The 23,397-nt window shown below is 34.9% G+C and overlaps 1 protein-coding gene across 7 annotated transcripts in view; it reads left to right on the plus strand.

Annotated features, from left to right (window-relative positions):
• The window catches only part of LOC138708827 (echinoderm microtubule-associated protein-like 2), a 227,934-nt gene that overhangs the window by 153,624 nt on the left and 50,913 nt on the right, over positions 1 to 23,397 (plus strand). For all 7 annotated transcript variants that reach the window (XM_069839034.1, XM_069839036.1, XM_069839037.1 and 4 more), the window contains 3 exons: positions 17,281 to 17,436; positions 21,429 to 21,578; positions 23,311 to 23,383. In XM_069839034.1, coding sequence (XP_069695135.1) covers positions 17,281 to 17,436; positions 21,429 to 21,578; positions 23,311 to 23,383 — 379 coding nt within the window. The remainder of the gene's footprint in view (positions 1 to 17,280; positions 17,437 to 21,428; positions 21,579 to 23,310; positions 23,384 to 23,397) is intronic.

Below are 23,397 nucleotides of genomic sequence, written 5' to 3' on the forward strand. Positions count from 1 at the left end.
TCTTAATTTGGTATGTCTGTCTAGAACTAATTAGTTCTTGATGAATATAATATCGATTCTGAGTGCTACTCTAGCGGTTTTTAATAACAGTATTGCGAAAAATTGAATATTGAATGTTAAAATCAAATGATTGCCTTAATCCTAGCAGTACTTTGTGCCCAGCTTGTCCAAAATTTATATTTCAAGTATGCAATTGATATATTAAAAATATGAAAATATTATTTATTGTCAGTTATGAATCCTGCTATCTTATTGTGTTATTGCATAATCGTTTTCAGTGATAGTTTTACTAAAATATGAAAATGTTTCGTGATGGACAAAAAATATCCTTCCTTATTGAAGTAATTGTTCGAAAATATACAATGAAATTTCAGATTTTTTCTTTTATCATGGTACATACTATTTGATTATTACAAATGTTAAAAAAAATTGTTCAAAATTAAATGTTTCTGTAGTAAAGCTGTGATCTGTTCAATATGTGAGAACGGGTGTGAAGAAAGTGATGCGTAACATTTTCCAGAATGTTACGTTGAAGTAGGCTAATGATTGTTCGAAAATATACAATGATATTTCAATTTTTCTCTTTTATTATAGTACAGATATGTAACTAAAAATAATGGACCTAGTCTTGGTAGCAGTCCTCCTTTACGTATGCAACAAGCTTAGCAAAGCTGTCCACAAGTAGGATACATTTAGGCGCTCTTGTTTACTGCACATGCGCAATGCATTGTATCTGGAACTTCGTAAAATTAGGTGCTCCAAATTTTGTTTCTTAATTCTTAATACAGAATATAAAACAGACTACAAAATATAATTATAAAAATAGAAATAGAATAAAATAATACATGAATATAAAAAAGAGGGTACAATAATATTAATAAATTTGAGGACCGAATGAGCAGCACTCGTGTTTGGTCATAGTTCAGATATATTATTTATATAAGAGGAATATAGAAAATAAAATAAAATAGGAACTAAAATTAAAATTACAGCTGCAATGAAATTACATAGGCCTAATACAGTATAATTACAGTCTAGTACATAGTGATTTTTTGCATTTCTCGCGATACAATGCTCCAAGCGGTTAGCAACTAAGAGTATTAGCAACAATAGACTGTACGATAGTAGCGATCCTAATGGCTAGCAACTAAAGTTCAACTGTCATTGGATGCATATTCCCTACGTATTGACCTACGTGACTGTATTTACTAGACTGTGGTATAATATTAACATAGAGAAGATAATATCGTACGTGAATCACGTAGGAAAATTTATGAAAAATATATATTCCGAAATTATAGAATATAAATATAATATAGGCTGAGTCTGTACATACTATTTCCTGATTACAAGTGTTTGAAATATCGTTCAAAATTAAACATTTTTTTAGTGGTAACGAAATCTCTTCCCGTTGGTATATACTGCGTGTTATTTAAAATATCTTGGTATTGCTAGGGTTAATTGCTTGCCTATATTTTAATAGTTTTGTTATTATTATTATTATTATTATTATTATTATTATTATTATTATTATTATTATTATTATTACTAGTTGTCAAGTAGGATGCCACGAAACCATATTACCAGTAGCTTCCTTTTATCTTTTTGTTCAATAGACAAATAACGTGAAAATACCAGATTCTACGAAGTAACATTTATAAAAGGCACTATTATGCAAGTTAACATATTCACTAAAACTAGGAAAAAAGAAATTAATATTCAATATAAAAGTCTAAATATATGCTATTAATTGCGAAATATTCAGAATGTGCATTATGTATGGATTTAGTCCCCCCCCCAAAAAAAAGGCCAAAACATGCAAACATGCATGGAAAAAATGCTGTTATTTGGAATCGATGTCATAAAAAGAATATTTGCAAAGTTTGAGTATTGTAGCAGGCTTGTATAAAAACATGCATTTGCATGAAATCTGGGCACTAATTATATATTACTATTATATTTATATTCTTTCATTGATACATACTTCAAACATACCTTATTTATAAAACTGTTCACACTCATAGTTTAGCATGTACCGGAAATGTTTTTAAACATACGTGAGACAATAAAATATTATAATAGTAGGGCCTAATATAAAATTATTAAATTAAATTAAAAACATTATTGTGGGGAAGTGGACATAGGGGCGGTTCGATCCTAGTCTGTGATATTAGTCATTCGTTTGGTCTGCTGATCGAGCACAATCCAACAAAAATCTCTATACTACGTTACGTCCAACTTGAAACCTAACAAAAATCTCTTTACTACATTACGTCCAACTTGAAACGCCTGTATCTTAAGACAAAATAATATGCCCTCCAAAATAATTTGTAATAGTTGTAAAGAAAAAGTAATTTTTCAAAGTGAGGGAAGATACTTTGGGAAAAACCATACGATCCTCCGCAAATATTAAACATGGATGTCATATAAAATAAACCCACCACATTTTATTTACTTACATCATTGTGACTTTTCGTGCTTGTATGAACTTTTTTAATTGGCGCTGACACCATATTTGTTTTTCAACATCGAATACTACATGACTCTTTATTTACACGTAGAATTTACTTGAACTGTACGTGTAGCTGTGTATTTGCACAGTTTAGTTTGTAAAATGTCGGCGGAGTTTGCAATAGCATAGTCACTATGCCATAGTGGATAATAAGCACTTTTCTTGTTTATTTAACTGAATATCATCGGTGGTGTTACTTAATCTTTTCCATGAAGAATGTTTTCCTTATTGCCTAGTTTACTTGTACATGGCTTTCGCCAGGTTTGTTGGTCCAAGACCAGGCCGAACCCCCATGGTAGATAATAATTAGTTAAGATGGCGTCTCTATGAATCATGAAACCAGTCAGTTAGTTCTAAAAAACTATATCGTCACGTGAATGCAAGAACTAGGTAACTCGAAATTTGCGTTTTTTAGTGACCTCTTTTATAGCATAACAAAAATCGCACAAATTGTAATGCAAGAACTAGGTAACTGATCGAACGATACCAGCAACATCTATTTTCCAATATAACAAATAGGTACAAGAAAACGAGACATTTTCCTTAGTGCAATAAATAAGTAAATAGGCGATGTCACAAAATATGAAAAAATCAAGTTACCTAGTTCTTGCATTCAGGCGACGATATAATGTGAGGAAATATTGGTCTTGTTTTTAATATACCCAATAGTTTCCAAATCGACAGATATTTTAATAGTACATTATGCAACGAGCCTATAATGAAGGTAATTAAGGAGTGAGTATGGATATTTATGAAACTCGCTTGCGCTCGTTTCATAATTTTCATACGAGCTTCTTAATTACCATTATAGGCGAGTTTCATACGACTTTTTATGTTCGACCATATTTCTAACTTGATATTATTAATTTTATTTGTATTTGACATTGAGCAATGTTCCGTATGTTGTGAGATGTGCGCAAACGCGAAAGTATTGATTTTTTTCCGAGGAACAGATGTCCACATTGACCTTGCTAGGCCATAAGAACCTACAGAGATAACATTGAAATAAAATTAGACATTGAAAAACTAGATGACAAATTGAATTTATTTGAATATTATTTACAATTAACGCTAATTATTATAGTAACAGAACATAACCTTCTGCGACAGTATTGGATTTCCAGCCTCCGTGACTTTTCGCTAATTCTCTTTCGATTGCATATCCGAGAATAATCGATACTTGCGGTTTTATAACGGTAGAAAGCTGACCTGTCATTGGCTGAACAGTTGTAACATGAGTCGCCATTGGCTGAAAGACCTGACCTTTAATGAGTAGGTGTACTTTAATGACATACATTAAAGGTCTGCTATCAGGTGTATAATTACTACATTTCGGCATGGTCGAGCATAAAGGAATTTAAATTTCATACCATTCAGTACTAGGATTTAGTATGAAGTTTTTAGACAGTGAATTAATAGTGCTTGCATTAATTCTATTTTATATTGAAAGTACTCTGTAATAATTGGCCTGTATTTTATAAATGGCTTATGCATTGAAAAGGAATGTTGAATAAAGAAATAAATATCGTCAACAAACCAACTAAACAAACAATTTAGTACTGTAAAAATTATCGATAACACTTTCATAGCATTCAAACACTTATCAAGCTGATAGAGACATAAAACCAGGATTAAGCCATAGTCGCATTTTGCTACTCGAGTTCTAAAAATGCAACAAGCTTTGAATGTAAATGTGCAAAAATGCGACAAACACATTGGACTTCAGAAACGAAGTTGGTAATGGAGAAAATGAAATTAGAGATGTGTTTGAATTAATCTGAACTTAAATTAAATGCTAATGGCATGGCATGTTCAAAAAGGTATTGAGCAATAGATGTTCAGGGATTGATTTTATGTAAGTTAAGTGAACAGTTTCTTCTAATTGATTTATATAATTACATCGCATACTGTAAATTGTGAGCGAGGATTTAGTTGCATGAATCTTGTAAAAACTGGAATTAGAAACCGCCTTTCAATAAAAAGAATTAACATTCTGTTAACAATAAATCTTGAAGGGCCTACTAGTAAAGAAGTTCAGTGTTTAGTATGTCCATAAAATAACATATTTTAATGTGTTGTGAATTTAGCAGTAATTGATTCTAAACATACCGACGTCTAATGATTTACTTACATAAGTGTACCTATCTAGAGTGTGATAAGATGGATTGAAAGTAATAAAACTCTAAGAAACAAATTACGTAGCTTTTTGTTTCTGCATACTTCATTAATTTTATTTTTCTGCGCAGTTATTTATAATATTGCACAAGCATTTTGCAATTTGCACAATAGTAATATGCGTTACAAGAGCGGTATGTTGAAGTTTTCATGTTCGAGGAAAAGATTGAAAAAGTGAAATGTAGTTGAGCTTTTTTAATTTCCGAGAATTGAAAGAAAACATACCGCTCGTGTATCGTACATTATTTTGTGTGAAGTTCGTTTATTACATAATTAGTTGCAATGAAATCTCCATCTTGGTTTCTGTTCAATGACGGCAAATTTGCAAAACAAAAATATCTATCTTCAACATTGTTGCTTTAAAATGTTTTGTGTGTTTACTATACTCCAGCAGGCCGTGATATAAGTCTGTCTTTTTTCCCCCAGTCTATAAATGCGAACTTAAAACAAACGGTAAGGTTATGTAATGATTTGTTTTTCATTTTAATATTATTTATATTATAACATATTGCAGTAATAACTTCGGCAAGTTTGTTGATTTTTTTCACGGCTTCCTTATTATTTATTTTCTAGCTTAAATCCTGCATAAAACCTTTATAAGTTTCAATATACGAAGTATAGAGGAGTATTGTGATTCTATCTGACATGCTCTTTTATATAAGAAATTCATTTCATTTTCATTTAGTGTTCTGCCCAAGGGCAGGTCTTTCACTGCAAACCCAGCTTTCTCCAGTCTTTCCTATTTTCTGTCTTCCTCTTTGTTTCCTCATATGATCTATATATCTTAATGTCGTCTATCATTTGATATCTTCTTCTACCCCGAACTCTTCTCCCGTTCACCATTCCTTCCAGTGCATCCTTCAGTAGGCAGTTTCTTCTCAGCCAGTGACCCAACAAATTCCTTTTCCTCTTCCTGATCAGTTTCAGCATCATTCTTTCTTCACCCATCTTTTATGGAAGAAATGTAAAATGAAATTTTATATGAGATACATTTGTAGGCAAACAAAAGAATTGGTTTTGAAAACTTTTATCGAGCAAAGCTTTTGTCCACGTTAAAACGCGACCATTTAGAAGGGAAGTTAGTACATGTTCGGTATACAGGAAGGCCTGCATGACGTTCTGTGAGTCATCCTTAATTCTGCACAAGGCAGCCGACTTCATTTCGGACCGGGCTGTTGGCGCTTATCAACTACTACCCCCCTAGTTCACCTTGACTTTGAAACGTGACTAGCATGAAGTTAGAACTCACTATATAATAAATAAGCATACATTTCTTGTCGCGAGAAACTCGATGTAATGGTCAACTAAAGATGAATTTGTATGGTTCGTCTTTTTCTAATACTATGTAAGTTACGAATTTAGTTTATTGCATTTAGAATGTAATCTTATATTCTGGATAAGTGCATGTGTGTAAGCGTAGAGGCGTTAACTTGCACATTTTTCTGAAAAATGTACGCTATCATGGTGTCAAGCAGAATTTTCTTGGTGCAATTTTAATAGTCTATGTGGGCTATTCCATATGAAATCCATCAGTAAAAAAACCTCGCATTTTTTTATACTCTAATTTTTCCCCTATTTATACAAGGTGCTGAGGAGAGTACATTTTCAAAAATATACTATCGAAAGTCAAACGCTTTTCGTATTATTGAGCGACAAATTTAGCGTATTTTATAAAAACAAGCCTCTTTCAGCGCTCAGAACTCTGGAACCATTTACTGCAGAACATTGAACGAGAGCTTATTTTGAAGCTGACATTTGGTGGGTTATGTTAAGAAGTAATCCTTATTTTTATTTTATACAGAGAGACAGATAATCTTACTTTTAGGCTTTTTGCTAATTTGTAAAAATGTAAAAAAATATTGAGAAAAAACCTTGCATTATTAAGAGGGATTCGGCATTGTTTGCTTAGTGGTACGGCAATAAGTTTCGAGGGTATTAAATAAATTATTTTCACACGCCTAGACTTATTGTACTCCTGTGTTTATTAAAACCTGTGATAAAAGCTAGCACAGCCATGACTGCTAGACGACACATCACGTGTTTATGTCTCCTGGCCTTGCTTACCTCGGCTAGCTCCCTCCTCACAGTCAGCTGGTTAGTTCAGGCGCGTACTATTCATTTTCTTTATTTGATATTTTCAACACTTTCTTATCAACGTGCCATCAGTAAAAAATATGTGTTTATTTGTACTTTCAATGCGGAATCTAACTATATATTTTTAAAATATTTTTTCCTTGGCAAAGGCGTCTTAATGAGGAAAAATCTAAATTTCTCCATTTCCATAAAAAGTAAGAAAATCTGTTAATATGTCAATATAAACTTTAATTTCTCAGCATCAAAATAAACTATGATTTTGATCATTGGGTGAAAGGGTTTTCGGAGCTACAACAGTTTAAATTTGCAAATTTTATGAAAATACGATAAATTTAAATATTTTTAATTTAAACACTATGAAGTTCTGATGCCTCAAAGTTTGCACAAAGCATTGTATCACAGTTCTCTACGTACAAAAAACGTTTTATTGTATTTAGAAATTGTAAGGTCAATTTTCTCTCTATTTCGGTCGATTTGAGCTGGAATAGCTCATATATACAATAAATGTTGAAAAAAAAAAAAATTAATATGAAATTAGAAATAAAAAACATTTAAGTGTTATCTAAAAATTATTATATACATGAGGAAATTTGGAAAGTACCCATTAACAAAATTAAAAGCATTATCATTGTAATTAGAGGGTCCTTGCATATATTAAAATCGCACCAAGAAAATTTTGCTCGACACCGTGATAACGTACTTTTTCAGAAAAATGTTACGCCTCTGCGCTTACACGAGTTATACTAACATTTTTTTTTACCATAGGCCTACTATTAGGGCCTACCTAGAATCATTGTCTAAATAAGAATTATATAGAAATCTGTACAATGACGAACTGACGCCTCTTAAACCTTGCCCAGTTATTGTGGCTAATTACATTAATTGATGTAACCAAGCAATCTGAATAGTAAAGGTCACAAGCTGTGGTTAGTTACGCGATGAAAGGGAACAAATTGCATGGAGGCGTAATGAGTTTTAAGATGAAGCATTAGCAAAGAAGTTAGTTCCTAATTGAAACAGTTTTTAATCAACTTCTAAACTCGCTTTAGGGTTTTGTGTGTGAAACTATGAACACTTGTGAGTGTAGACCACTAAGATAAGCCTACGTAACGTGCACGTGTATAATAATCTTGTGAATCAATATTTTGTTCTTATCACTTAGAAATGGCCATAGCCTACTGGCGTGAAATTCTTATGCAGTGGTGTATTTCTAAACAAAAAAGTATCCTGGCTCAGGGATTTCGGTAGTACCGGTAGTATTTTCGTCGTCGCCGCAGGGACGTCGCTAGGGGGGTGCGAAAGGGTGTGCAAGCACCCCATAAAAAATCGGACCACCCCTTTCCGCACCCCAAAGGGCAATTTATTAAAAAAAATACTAGGCATAAGTTATTTTGAAGAACAAAAACAAACAATTTCTTGGATGTGAAAAAACTACGTCCCTTAGTGTGTCGTTATGGATGTGATGAACAATAATAATAATAATAATAATAATAATAATAATAATCTATACTAATAATAAATCTGTAGCCGAAATTTGTCTGGTAATTTTCGATTTTCCAAAAATAATTGGTCCTAACATATATAATTAACCACCCTGAAACCGAAAATCGCATTTTTGAAATTTTTGTTTGTATGTCTGTCTGTATGTTTGTTACCTTTTTACGCGATAATGGCTGAACCGATTTATATGAAAATTGGAATATAAATTAAGTTCGTTGTAACTTAGATTTTAGCCTATATGGCATTCAAAATACTTTATTTAAAAGGGGGGTTATAAGGGGGCCTGAATTAAATAAATCGAAATATCTCGCTTATTATTGATTTTTGTGAAAAATGTTACATAACAAAAGTTTCTTTAAAAATGATTTCCGATAAGTTTTATTCTATGAAAAATTTGGTAGGTCTGATAGACTTTTAAAATAATAATACAATACGTTTTCACCGCCGCCTCAGATTGTAGCGTTGTTGTTCCTGCAGTAATTCCCATGTGCAAAATATAAAATTTTTGAGTAGGAAGAAAAAACACATTTATTCATTCCATGGCAATGGTACATAGGAGATCGTGAATTCTTACATTTTCGAAAGAAAGAAATATAATTACATATCACTGTTTATGCTGTATCACTATTTAAGTTATTTGAAGGTTTCAGAACCATAGTGGGTCAAGCGCCATTTACTGAAGACGTAGAAAACAAGGGTTAAAATTAAGTTATTATCATAATTCAATGGAACCATATAGCAAGTAATATAAAGTATACACAGTAAAACTAAATGATATGTCAATCTTCATTAAACTATAGTTGCGTGTAATAACAAATAAGAAACATGTTAAAGGAATTGTCATTGCACCAAATGAGTGGTCTCTGGAGCAAAATGATCGCAATTTAATTATTTAAATACAATTTCAATTAAGTAACATATTAAACGATTTATCCTTCTAACAAACACGAATGTTCCCTGGATCAAACGTCCTATTTTAATTATGTAATTACTTTATATTTATTTCTAACAGGTGCAGCGGAGCGCACGGGTACGGCTAGTAATAATAATAATAATAATAATAATAATAATATTAATAATAATACATAGTATTATTAATAAACAGATGTATAGTATGCGCGCAAGTGCATGAGAGAACATTTTTGATCTTTTATGTACCACATTTTTTCAGCTCGCACCCCATCCGCACCTCCCTTGCTCTAATCCTGGCAACGTCACTGCGTCGCCGTCGTCATCATCATCATGTCAGACGAGTCCACACCTGTGGAGTAACGGTTAGCATGCCTAGCCACGAAACCAGGTGGCCCGGGTTCGATTCCCGGTCGGGGCAAGTTACCTGGTTGAGGTTTTTTCCGGGGTTTTCCCTCAACCCAACATGAGCAAATGCTGAGTAACTTTCGGTGTTGGACCTCGGACTCATTTCACCGGCATTATCACCTTCATCTCATTCAGACGCTAAATAACCTAAGATGTAGATAAAGCGTCAGACGAAAATACACGTTCGAATCTAGATATGGAGGTTATGTCTATGGTGTAGTTCTTTCGCTTGCTCTTTTGAAGCCATGTTCGCTACAACTTACGTTTGTGAAAAATTATTTTCAACAATGAAAATAGTAAAAACCAAATTTAGATCACGACTGACAGACGAATACCTTCGTGATCAACTACGACTGGCAGTAAGTGACATAATTCCTGATTTTGAAACTTTGTCACAGAGAATTCTGAAGACAGTTAATTTTAGGTTGTGATATTGTTCATTTCTTTCTTCGTTACACGTACTAAACATTAGTTTGTAGCCTTGTACTGCATAAAATTATATTTAAGTGCTTGACGTAAGGAAAATGAAAATCCTTTAATAAGTCAGACAGTTGCCTCACTTCCCCTTCGGGTGTCCGCCTCCCTCCCTAGATGCTATGCATGTTGCAGGATACACAGTGGCTCGGCGCACAATTACATTTTCGCCACCGCTGGTGTAGACTTCACTATGAAATTGTTTAAATATGAATAAAATGTAATTTTTTATAGATGAAAAATTTGACGAAAATATGAAAACCATAAATGTGCCCTAGCACCGCTCGACCTGGAAAAATAGTACACTCCTGTTCTTATATAATTCTCTACGAACTTTAAAGCTGTTGTTAATATTCTTAATTTTCCAAAATAATTAAGAATAGGCAAGGGATCAGTGTTTACATCCTGGCTTCTTGAAGTTTTAAGTTACCGCTATATTGAATGAAGATTTCGAAGATTTTCTCAGAAAGCGGCCTCTTAAACCAATCTACAATATTTGTCTCTCTCTTTTTTCATTTTTATTACAGAAAGCCGCGAGAAATGGGAAATATGATCATTTATAAAGGTGTTCTTCTTTTACACCACTTATTTGTTGTATAACTATGAAGGTCGATTTCGATCCATAGTTCCTCCTTTATTTCCTGTTTAGTTGTCCAGAGATCTTTAATGAAACATTTGCCCGCAAAGGCACATTATTATTATTATTATTATTATTATTATTATTATTATTATTATTATTGTTATTATTATTATTATTATGTATGGTAGTTATTGATGCAGTAATAATAATAATAATAATAATGAATTATGTAAAACGTTACTGAAACAGTTAAAAACAAAAGAGTTGATATTGTAAAAGAAAATATGTAAACTGCAATAATTTTCAACAAGCATAATAAAATAAATATGTCAGTATTTTTACATACGTAGTCAGTGGGATGCGTACACCTTGAGACAATTATGAAATTCTAAATTATTTATAATGATTACCTCCTCTTTAGGTTGCTTACATATTGAGCCCTTTGATGAAGGTTTTTTGTAATCCGGGTACGCGTACCATAGATTGAATGCCACTGATCAAGACTACAAAGAACGACAGAGTAGGGTAAACTAGGTAGTTATTGACCAGTATACGGTGATTGACCGCTTCCTTTTTTCAAGTATATTGTGAATAAACCACGATCGTGATTTCACTTTTTGCTGCATATACCTCTAGTAGCAACCCTTATTTGTGGTTAGTTGTCGCTGTTCATCCCACTGAGTTAGTGTCTGTTGTCTGAGAGGACTGAAATCGATTGGAAATGCAGCTGAACGTAAACAAGTGTAAGTAACTAGAGAAATTGCTAAGAATAATGCATCCAATAATTTATTTATTCTGCAAAGGATACATAAATTCTGGTGCTCGTTTTTACACTCTCAGTGTGAGAAAAGGTATAAGGTTTCCGTCCACAGAATATTATTTTGTTAAAGTTTTTATATGACATAAAAATGCCCCGTGGTCAATCACTATAAAGTGTATGTCCGCAAACTACAGTGATTGGTCGTTCATAAATTATTTGTTAGAATAATGACCAATTTGCTCCAATTCTATATATGTTATCGGTTAAATGATGGGGATTTTTACAGGACTGATACTATATTATAATGCATAAGCCAGGTAAAGTGCATTATACAGGGGAAGCTTTACGAAACGCTACAGAACCTGTCCACAGTGGATTTGATTTAAATGAAGCTGCCAAGAAGTTTGGTGTCCTAAAAGCAACCTTAGCGTCCAGAAGCAAATATCCCGTTGAAGGAAAAGTGTTCTTTGGTCCTCGTCCAGTGCTGGGTGAAGCCATTTGTAATAACATCAGAGAAATGACACACACTTGCTTCTGATAAGGCACAAAAGAGAAAAATGGAAGAAGAGGCAAGAGAAGGAAGGAAGCGAATAAGAAATGAAAGAAAAGGCAGCGAGAAGAGTTCTTTTCTTATTTTTTTAACTTTGTTATTTAACTACACTGTATCAACTATGAGGTTATTTAGCGTCGATGGGATTGATGGTAGCTAGATGGTATTTGGCGAGATGAGGCCGAGGATTCGTCATAGATTACCTGAAATTTGCCTTACGGTTGGGCAAAACCTCGGAAAAACCCAACCAGGTAATCAGCCCAAGCTGGAATTGAACCCGCGCCCGAACGAAACTTCGGATCGGCAGGCAAACACCTTTGCCGACAGAGCTACGCCGGTGGCGAATAGTTCTTAATGAGAAAGCTCAGAAGAAGAGAAACGAAACAGACAAGAAAAAAGTGAAAATTGTGAAAATGTGTTGTCCAATCACTAATAAATGAGTATTCAATAACTGTGCAGTAGACGGTCAATCACTAATAAGCGTGTGGTCAATAACTGTAAAAGTGGACTTGTTGTGTTTATTTAATTTATCTTTGCATTAAAATTTTATTTTTTCTTTTGTTTATTGATTTTGATTTGTTTCTGAATCTTCACTTGACCCAATGCCTTTAAAATTCTCTCAATAAGTTACCACTGTTTTCCGCTATTTCATTGTTTTATTATTCATTAGCTTAAGTGGCCAATCACTATACAGTTTACCCTAACATAATACCACAGTCTAGTATATAGTCACGAAGCTCAATACGTAATAAATATGCATCCATAGATAGTTGCTAACCACTAGGATCGCTACTGTCTCCTCATTACAGACAATGCGAAATAGTACCTGCACAGTCTATTGTTCCTAGTACCCTCATAAACTCAAGTTTCGTGACTGTATATACTAGACTGTGGTAATACATTGTATCGTAATCTGAATACTTGGAGTAAAATAAAAATCGTGAGATAACTACCGGGAATGCTTTGAATTGGAATTTACATCACTGCCTGAAACCAGCAAGATAGTAGAAGTAGAGCGATACAGTGACTGTGGAAACAATAAGACTGACCAAAATATTTCATCAACAGAGTTTCCATAAACATTGAAAATATCCACTTACTGTATATACCTATAAGAAGAATAAAGATAGATGCAAATCAAGATTTCAGGTATAACTCCCTGTAAAGTTGATTTGAATAATTTCGAGGGAAAAATTGTTCCGGAGCCGGGTATCGAACCCGGGACCTTTGGTTTAACGTACCAACGCTCTACCACTGAGCTACTCGGGAACTCTAACCGACACCGATCCAATTTTTCCCTCTATATCCACAGACCTCAAAGTGGACTGACAACCGTCAAGCAACCAACTTCGAGTGCACACTAACTCCGTGTGACTTAAATTGTGGTTTTCTGTTAACGAACAGTGACGTCACACGGAGTTAGTGTGCACTCGAAGTTGGTTGCTTGACGGTTGTCAGCCCACTTTGAGGTCTGTGGATATAGAGGGAAAAATTGGATCGGTGTCGGTTAGAGTTCCCGAGTAGCTCAGTGGTAGAGCGTTGGTACGTTAAACCAAAGGTCCCGGGTTCGATACCCGGCTCCGGAACAATTTTTCCCTCGAAATTATTCAAATAAAGATAGAGATTACCGGCACGGATAAGTTAATGCGTAGTAGCCTACTGTAAAAGCTACATATATGGCTAGTTCACTTCATTCAATTAAATTCAATATCTTGTAGATCCATTTTAATATCATCTTCCTTCTGTCTTGTCCTTCCCACACACTTCCCAGTTTTAATAATGCTCGGCAGTTTCAAAGTCGTTAGTTTTACTTAACAATGGTCCTTGACATTTAGAATGAAGATGATCTCTCTAATATAACCACATTTTCACAGTCTTACTGTGTGCTTTTGTTACATTTTTTTGTCAGAAATTTATGAACTACCTTCAATAAAATAATTAACAAAGTGATAGTTACATATCATACTATTTAAATATGATACTGTACCTTTATTTTATTTATACATTTACGTAATTGTATAGGCCTACGCCTATATGATTACCATCGTCATCCACAATAAATATTATGAATTCGCTATGCTCAATTACTGCACACATTTTAAGAACATATTTTATTTCCTATATTTTAAATAAGTTACATTTTGTTTTTTTTATGTGTTACGAATTTACTTACTTACTTACTTACTGGCTTTTAAGGAACCCGGAGGTTCATTGCCGCCCTCACATAAGCCCGCCCGCCATTGATCCCTATCCTGTGCAAGATTAATCCAGTCTCTACCATCATATCCCACCTCCCACAAATCCATTTTAATATTATCTTCCCATTCTTTTGCTACTAATGTTACCCCTCCTCTTCTATAAAGACTCATTACGTTCCATGTACCAAATCTTATAACCTTATTCCTTTGCTGTGGTCGTGCCGGAGAATCAGTCCCATTCCGAGGCTTATTGTTAGGTTTCGTAACAAGCTGTTTTTTTTACGGTGATGGGTTGTTAGCCCTTCGCCCAACCCCCAAGCTGGAGGACCACCCCTTATCGGCTGTCCACTGTTTACTCAATATATTCGCAGCTATCCTCCATATCTGGAGGCCGTCTCCTCTATCCGCAACCTGAGGACGCGCCATGCCGTGGTGATAGGGACCCACAATACATAGGTGTTACAAATTTACGAAGAAATTTTGAACTCTCTTCGCTTCCGCAATTTCTCCTTGTCCTTGTGTTATAGGACTTCTTGAAATCACTAATGGAGCCGTCATAAATCCTCAGATTCACATGATTATGGTCTGGCGGCATATTAAGTACCAGTACATACAATAAAATGACTTGACGTTCAAATTACCAGGATTAGGTTTTGTGTTCTGAGCTTAAAATTCTTTCCTGACTTTCATGTACGTATTTAACAGCACACCCATTTAAGTCTACTAGACATTAAAAGAACATCATTTTTACAGTCGGTTAGAATGTAACTTATTTTTTCACACTAGAAACATGAGTTCAAATGTTGACGATTTCAAGTGAAATTTATGCTGCACAAAGATAGTTTTAGGGTACCAGCGTTTCGCTTGCTATCATCCCATTAGTTCTTCACTCACTTTCATTCATAAAGCAAAATAAAAGTGCAAAGTCGTACTATCACTATGATGATATGGTCATACGTCTGATAACTGATGGCTGATGTAACTACGAAGGCTGTTCATAAGCCTTGGTTTTATTGTAACAGAAATAGCAATATGATTACAGGATTTGTTTACAAGATTTTGAAGCTACAAACTTTGATTTAATTTTCTACATATTTTCCGACTAAATTGAGACACTGATCATAGTGTTTAACGAGATTTAAATACTGCAATCATAAAAGTCTCCCGCCTGCAACTCAAGCCAACTTGCGACGCTGGACTGCAACTCTTCATCATAGTAGATACCAAATCAGGGCTGTATGGAGGATGACCAAACACTTCCCAATTGGAATTTTGCAGTTTCGCAAAACTTTACGATGGATTTCAGTCGCTTTACAGTTTTTCGCCACAAGAAATTGTATCACCGAGTGTTTCTCACGGCTGGGAGATTCTAAATTAGAGCACACATGTTGAACACCGGATCACTGCAAATAACAGCTGCATGAACCTCTCTGAACCACTGCTCGAAGTGGTCTGAATCACGCTACTTTCATTGCAAAGACGGCATTGCTATGCTGATTATTGCGAGCTCTGTATGAAAATGGAGATTATTTTATGAATAGCCAACATATTACGTATACCCATCCATTAAAGATCATGAACCTAGGTATAAGCAACAACTTTGATTCTCAGTTACAGAACCAATCAATTGACTCCATTCAGGACAACCTCAAAACATAAAAGAGATATACAGGGTGAACTGTAAGTAAGGTCATTAATTTCAGGAAGTTATTCTTTGAGATATTTCAAACAAAAAAAGTTAAATACAATTTTGCTCGTTTTTTATTCCTTTTCGAGATAAAAATTGTTTTATATAAAACGTATCGTAGTGTGTTTTGGAAAAACCATTGATTTAATTTCCAATATACTCAGTCAATTTAAGAGAGTATGATATTATGATGATAAATAACTGAAATAATTTAATTTTATCCTTTAAATGGTCGATCAGGTTGGCGAGTTGGTATAGCACTGTAAGTGTGCTTAAATGCGACAGGCTCATGTCAATAGATTTACTGGCATGTAAAAGAACTCCTGCGGGACAAAATTCCGGCACATCCGGCGATGCTGATGTAACCTCTGCAGTTGCGAGCGTCGTTAAATAAAATATAACATAACATTTTCCTTTAAATGTGCAGAAACTTGATCTGAATAAATATAACTTTTCATTCGGAAAAGTAATTTTAGAATATTACTTTTGTTTGAATCAAATTCCTGCACATTCAAAGGACAAAACTAAAATTCTTTCAATATTTTATTGTTATAATACAATGCTGTCTTAAATTTACTGAGCATATTGGGAATTAAATCACTGGCTTTCCCAAAATACGCTATAAAATGTTTCATATAAAACAATTTTTATCTCGAAAAGGATGCAAAAACGAACAAAATTGTATTTGGCTTTTTTGTTCGAAGTATCTCAAAGAAAAACTCTGAAATTAATGACGTTACTTCTGGTTCACTCCGTGTATTGAAACTTTAAAAATTGTGTGTTGGTGTCTTTCTCTCTTTCTCTGTGAATGTAATTATTTGTAGCGACACGACACATGTCTTTGTGGGCGTGTGGGTACTGCTAAAATAATTAATTTGGGAGAAATGTCAGTTTTCGTTGACTCATGTTAAGGAAATATTTATTTTTAAGGACTGAAGAAAAAACGCTTATTTAAGAATACATTTTCGGTGCTCCTAGATTCTATCTGCTAAAATCGCCAATGCTGAAACAGAAAACTTTTCTCCTGCCACTTCATGTAACACGAGTCTGCAGAGAATCAAGTTACAGAATGTTTGATGAATGGACATGAAACAGATGTAGATGAGCCAAGGGCAGACAGAATTGAGCAGAAAGAGAGAGGTGTATTTTTTTTTCTGTTGCCAGATGTCGCCTCTTGAAGCACATTAAGCTACTAAAGTGTGTCCATTATGACACTTGGCATCATTGTTTAGGATCGCCTGTTTAGCATCCTCCAACTCGTCTGCAAAGTTTTTGTTTGCTCAACTCAATTTCGGACTCTATCTTTCCTACATTTATAAATGTAAGCTTTTATGTTAGATATTTCAGTTAGCATTACTGCAAATGAATATGAAATACCGAACTGTTGTTAAGTGAATTTGAATATATTGACAGATTTGCTCTTCTTTTTGCAGGACTCGAGATGCAACGTACAATGAAGAGGAGGGTTCCGTCCGTTTTTTCCTTAGGGGTCGGCCCGTCGTCCTCCATGCTCCAACAGCCGTGGCTGAGAACTACGACCTCATGAAGGTGGCTACTGCTCCCCAGACCCGGCTGAAGCTGGAATGGGTGTATCCTTAATAACACAAACTATACATCTTTGTTTATGAAAGTAATTAACTTGACTCCTTGTTTTCTGCAATTTTTACTCACCTACTTTCTTGGTATGTTTTGAGATAGCTTTGCTGCAAGATATTCTTCTAAGACTTTTACCACTTTGAGTTAGAAACATTAGAAATGAGAATCTTGCTACAATAATACCGGGTGTTTCAAAATGAATATCGAGGTTTTAAGACTTTGTAGTATTTATTACATTTAACGTACAATTATAAATAATACACGAAATTAAAGAGCAACTTAAACAGTTTTGTACGCGCATGCACTATTTCTTCTGTCTATGCGTTGAACAAGTGGAAGAGTCTCTCACGCGTAGCCCCAAGAAATCTATTCGGAAGGCTAGTCGTGAATTAGCAATTCCAGCGACGTCTGTGTGAAGAATTTTAAGGAGACGCATATGGAAGTACGCGATTGGTTAAACGTCGTTATACCCGATCACTGGGTTGGCCAAAAGGGGCTGAATGACAGAGCTTGTTTCGCATGGCCTCCACGTTCACCAGATCTGTTGTTGTTGTTGTTATCTAATGCCGGGCTTTGGTAACGAAGCCATTAGCGTTCTTGCTCTCCAATATTTCTCTGTGGTGGATCCATCAGGTAGAACTTCACAGGTTTGTAGATGATCTTCAGTCATTTCTTCTTCTTTATTGCATAGAGGGCAATTTGGATTTGTGTAAATTCCTATTTTATTCAAGTGTTTGGCCAAATAATCGTGTTCTGTAAGCAGTCTGAATTTTGCTACTGCAGATTTACGTGGGATTTCTGGAATAATTTCTGTTTTTTTTTTTATTAAAATGCTCCATTTTTTATCTTTGGCTTTGGTACATAGTGCTTGGTTTTGCTTGATTTTATATTTATTTTTAATTAGTCTTTTGATGGATTATCTCCGAGTGGGGACAGCTGCAGGACGTCATTTACAGATCATCCTTAAAATTCTCCAATGGAAGGTTCGCCAGATCTTACGCCATGCGATTGTTACCTTTGGGGATTCATGAAGAATCTCCACTACCAGCTGACCTACCAGACTTAAGATGGGGGATTGAAGCAGTTGTTGCAACAATTACTCCAGACACACTGATCAAGAACTCGCTTGTCGACTCGATGTGTGCCGTGTGACAAATGGTGTTCACATTGAGCGCTTGTAGCAAAACTGAGTTGCTCTTTCATTTGGTGTATTATTTATAATTGTACTTTAACAGTCTTACTAATAAACCGTGTATAGCTTTTATACGAGACTTATGCAGAGTTGAGACAGAAAACGTTACTAATAAACCGTGAATAAGCGATGGATGTATAAACAGGCTGTAACTATACAATGGGAATTGCTTTGCAGTAGTTATATACACTAAACCCCTTGTGTAAGCGTTGTATATAGCGAAAAAATGGCCTCCCCTCTAACAGCTGTTCCATATCGATTGTCATTTTATGATGATGGTTGCCTGGTAACCACAGAAGAACAAACCAAAGAGCACAGAATAATTAGAATAATATTGCTGTAGCTTGTACTCTTTGACCAAAATGTAGTGTGGTAATCGATTAGAGCCAGTTGTACTATCGATATTTAACACGCCACACTAGAGCGCTCTACCGGATCCAATAGAGAACCTCAGATATTCTGTTACCTTTCGTAACGAAGTAATGACGAAACTATGATGTAGCTGTGTAACAGTCATACTGTTATACACGATGTATGTAGTGATTATTAGTAAAGAATTTACACACGGCATATAAACGAGCCACTCATTGTATAAGTATAAGACAGTTAAACGTCTGTATATAGAGTTTTTATTAGTAAGACCGTAAATGTAATAAATACTACAAAGCCTTAAAACCCCGATATTAATTTTGAAACACCCGGTTTTAACCGAATTGTAACTCGGAGACAAAGTGCACAGAGTCATTTATCTTAAATAAGTGGTGGTGGTGGTGACGACGACATTGACTGTGACATAACATGATCATAAGATGAATGAACAGTAATAATAATAAGATGAATATCGCACAATGTGCATGTTAATGGTATTCAGCCTGTACAGAAGCCCGTTAAGGCCTGTCCTCTGTTTTTACACTTTAGCACATGGTACCTTTCACACAACTTGCCACATCGCTCACACACGCATCCAGGTCCTGGGTCGTGGAAAGCCTTCGTTTCACATAGTTTGTGATGAAAGCCATGTACTGCGAGCCGGGTCATCACATGTCACAGCTCGTAATTCGGCCGTTTCCAGTCGTCGAAAATCATGGCGTCTGTGGCATAAAAGTCGGGCCAGATGGCTTCTCTCTTCTGCTGGAGTTCGTTCAAGACTAGGTTATAGGTCCGTGTAGTTGGCAGGTCCATTTTTAGTCGGAGCTCTTCTATGAAGAAAGGCTCCCTTGCCAGTTCGTGAGGGCGCAAATTTTGATAGGCCTGCTGCCTTTTTCAGGTATGTCGATTTCACTTTTTCTAGTAGTGTAAGGCTGCCGGGGTCTAGGTGATCCTAGATGATCTGTAAGCCGTATGTAGCTATCGGTGAAATCTTGACATGGAAGAGTTTAACTGCTGCTTCCATTGACATCTTCGTTATGTCCTTCACATCGTGCATGGCTCTGACTGCTAGGGTTGCCCGGTCCGTGACGTGTCGGTTGAAGGAGTTGCCCCTTGTCTGAAGTGTGACGCCGAGGTATTTGAAGCTGTTGACTTTAGCCAGCATTCGATTTCCCAGCATGATCTTGTCCTTTTCGGCAGGCCTGCCTCCTCTTCTGAAGGCCATGTACACTGTTTTGTCCTCATTGAGTGTGAGATCGTTCTCATCCACCCATTCTGCGAGTCGATAGAAGTTGTCTTGTAGCGCTTCACGACACGGGGAGGCTAGAGCCATATCGTCCGCATACATGTAGAGCTTCACGTCTCCTTCTAGGATTCGTGTCACGTCGGCCATAGCAATCGAGAAGAGAAGCGGGCTCAGAGGGTCGCCCCAGCGAATAGGGATTATAAAGAATGGATACTGAGCGAATTTTCCTGTGTTTTGTTTCTCTGTGCGCCAGCGGCTAGTTCCACTTTCAAGCGCTAGAGGTAGTGTAATCGAGCATACGCTAAGATAATAATTGAGAATAGAATTAAGACACAGGATCCAAACATCGCCTACCTTATTGCATAATCCAGTAACGCTTTGCTTCAAATAAATTAAAGTTTACAGCTTTTCCTTATTTCTCAGTGACAAACTAGTTGTAATAATAATATTTTATATTTCAGATATCATAAATTATATTATAAAATAATATAATACATTATAAAATTAAGTATCGAATTCGTTTAATAATTGTATATAATATAATATAGGTATATGGTTTTACTTCTCGTAAGAGTTTTGTTTTTCCATTTTCAGCGCTATCAAATCATTACATATTTTAATTGTTGTTGGGGTCAACGTCTGAACTCTCATTATAAAGGAACTCTAGAGTCTAGACATTACAGTTAATGACGGATTTATTATTTTATGGATCCAATTTATTTTATTTAAGTACATAATGTACCTAGATGTATTAATTATATGTGTTATATTTCCGCTGTGTCGACTGCTAGCTGGTGTGATGTCAGCGCCAACTCTAGGGAGAAAGCAGAATCTCACGCTCTAGCTGGCTTGAAGGTCATTGAAATCGGTCCGGCTACATCAAAGGTACCGACGCGAAGTGTCCATTCTTTATAATCCCTATTCACTGGTCGCCCTGCAGGATTCCAGTCATCTGTGTAATTTCCTGTGATGGAGACGTTCCATCCTGGATGCATACATAGTTTCGGGCTAGAATGTCTTTGATCGTAGCCGCCAGGTAGTAATGAACAGTAATAAAAATGACATTAATAACAAAACATTAATGAACAGTAACAAAAATGACATTAATAACAAAACACGCTGATCTGAGGAGTTCTAGTACTCTGTGATGTATGAATTTGGACCTTAACATTGTATAGATATGGGTACCGAGGTCGTGACTGTAGGTCCAACCTGCATCTGCTCCCCACGGGCGAGATGGTGTACTTTGTAGCAGCTGCAGTAGTGCTTTACAACGTGGAAGAACAGTCTCAACGTCACTACCTCGGTCACACTGACGATGTCAAGTGGTAAGTAGAAGCTTCAAGTTGATTAGGCACCTACGGTTTGCTATTTCGTAATGAAAAATATTTTTATTTTGATCATCAATATCATGATGTGAAATCACTCTAAAATGTCATGATCTTTTATAATGATCAAATAATGATAGAACATTGGATTGGAAGCCAGACATTATACTTGTCTGCATGCTAGCCATACAAATACATAAAACATTAACATATTTATCATCATTCATTATTTCATTATCACGCTTGTCGAATACCCTACCCAGTGACATCAGAGACTAACTGTTGGAATTAAACAATATTCAAGAAAAAACTTAATAAGCATTTTCTTACTGAGTAGAGTTAAGTTTATTATAAATATTTCGAAATTGTTACTTTTTTTTTTTCTTAAAATTTTTATTATTAATTACTTATTCTTAGATGTTCAGTTATTCCTGTTAGTCGCTAAATATAGTAGGAAATCATTGTATTATATTACAACTTTTTTTGTACCTTTTGTGATTTTATCTTTGTATGATTGTATTTTTTTTGCCTCTTTCTTATTTACTTCTTTCTGTACATTTTTATTTGTATTTCTGGTGACATGAAAGAGAATGCCTGAAGGTCTTAACTACACCAGATTAAATAAATATAAATAATAATTAATATTTTAGTGGACAAACTGAAGAGTAAAACATAAATATTTCATTTCTAACTTAAGAGAGATAAATATTAAAATTATAAAATACGATATACATATTGGAAAATGAAATTTACAAGATTTGGAGGAAGTAGAAATAGGATATAGTGATTCCAGTCATTTTATCGGCCACAGGAGTAATATTAAAGTCACTTATAGAGCAACTGTTGAAATTTTTCTTAGCCTGGCATTGGTTGCTATATGAGATTTTTCTCATATCTTTCTAAACAATGTGTTTATTATTGACTTGTACACCAAATTGAAGGGTAACGTGTAAAGAATGTAAAGAACTTTGTTTGGTTGTTGTAGGTGTAAGTATTAAGACGTTAGATGTAGTAAGTTGTTCTGGAAAGTGCACCAATATGAAAAAAAAACCCACTGGTGACAGGTTATATGACACCATGTGTCTAGTGAACAATGCCGGGTTAACATTTAATATCCTACAAAAAGCAGTAGGCAATGTTAGGTATTATATACAAGGATGTTATGAAATCTTGACTGAAAGTCTAAATGACCTGGCGTAGAGAGCCTGCCAAAGAAGCTGCAGAACTGATGAAAATCAGACAATGATGATGTGGCGATTTAATGATGATGATGATTATGATTATCAGACTGCACAAAATAGGATCCTAACTTAATTTTTGCAGGTCATTAGTGATTTTCTTGAGATTCTCTCAGTATTGTGTAAGCAGTACTGAAAAATAAATAACGAATTATTCAGATTCCTTTCTCTTCACTAATGTGAGTCATGGATGCTGAATAACCTCTTTATTAAAGAAGCATAGAATTAAACAGTAAATGAATTACTAATCAAATAAGAATAAAAGCGTAAGTATTAACTTCATAGTCATTAAGTAAAATTTCTATTTGAAATCATTTCATAACTGTCATTCCTCATATTTGTAATACATAATGCTAAATGAATTGTTAAATAGAAGGAGGGCAAAGAAACGCGTGAATTTTTAAAACTTTATATAACTAGTGCAGTGCATGTGATGTTTTCTTGCAAAACATTGACTTCATTATAACATACAAACTTGACTATGTATGTTACAGCCTTGCAATTCACCCGAACAAGCTATTGGTTGCTACAGGACAAACAGCTGGCCATGACAGGAGAGAAGGACGGGTGAGTTGATAAAT

Source organism: Periplaneta americana, chromosome 11, assembly GCF_040183065.1.
Source record: "Periplaneta americana isolate PAMFEO1 chromosome 11, P.americana_PAMFEO1_priV1, whole genome shotgun sequence".
NCBI lineage: Eukaryota > Metazoa > Arthropoda > Insecta > Blattodea > Blattidae > Periplaneta > Periplaneta americana.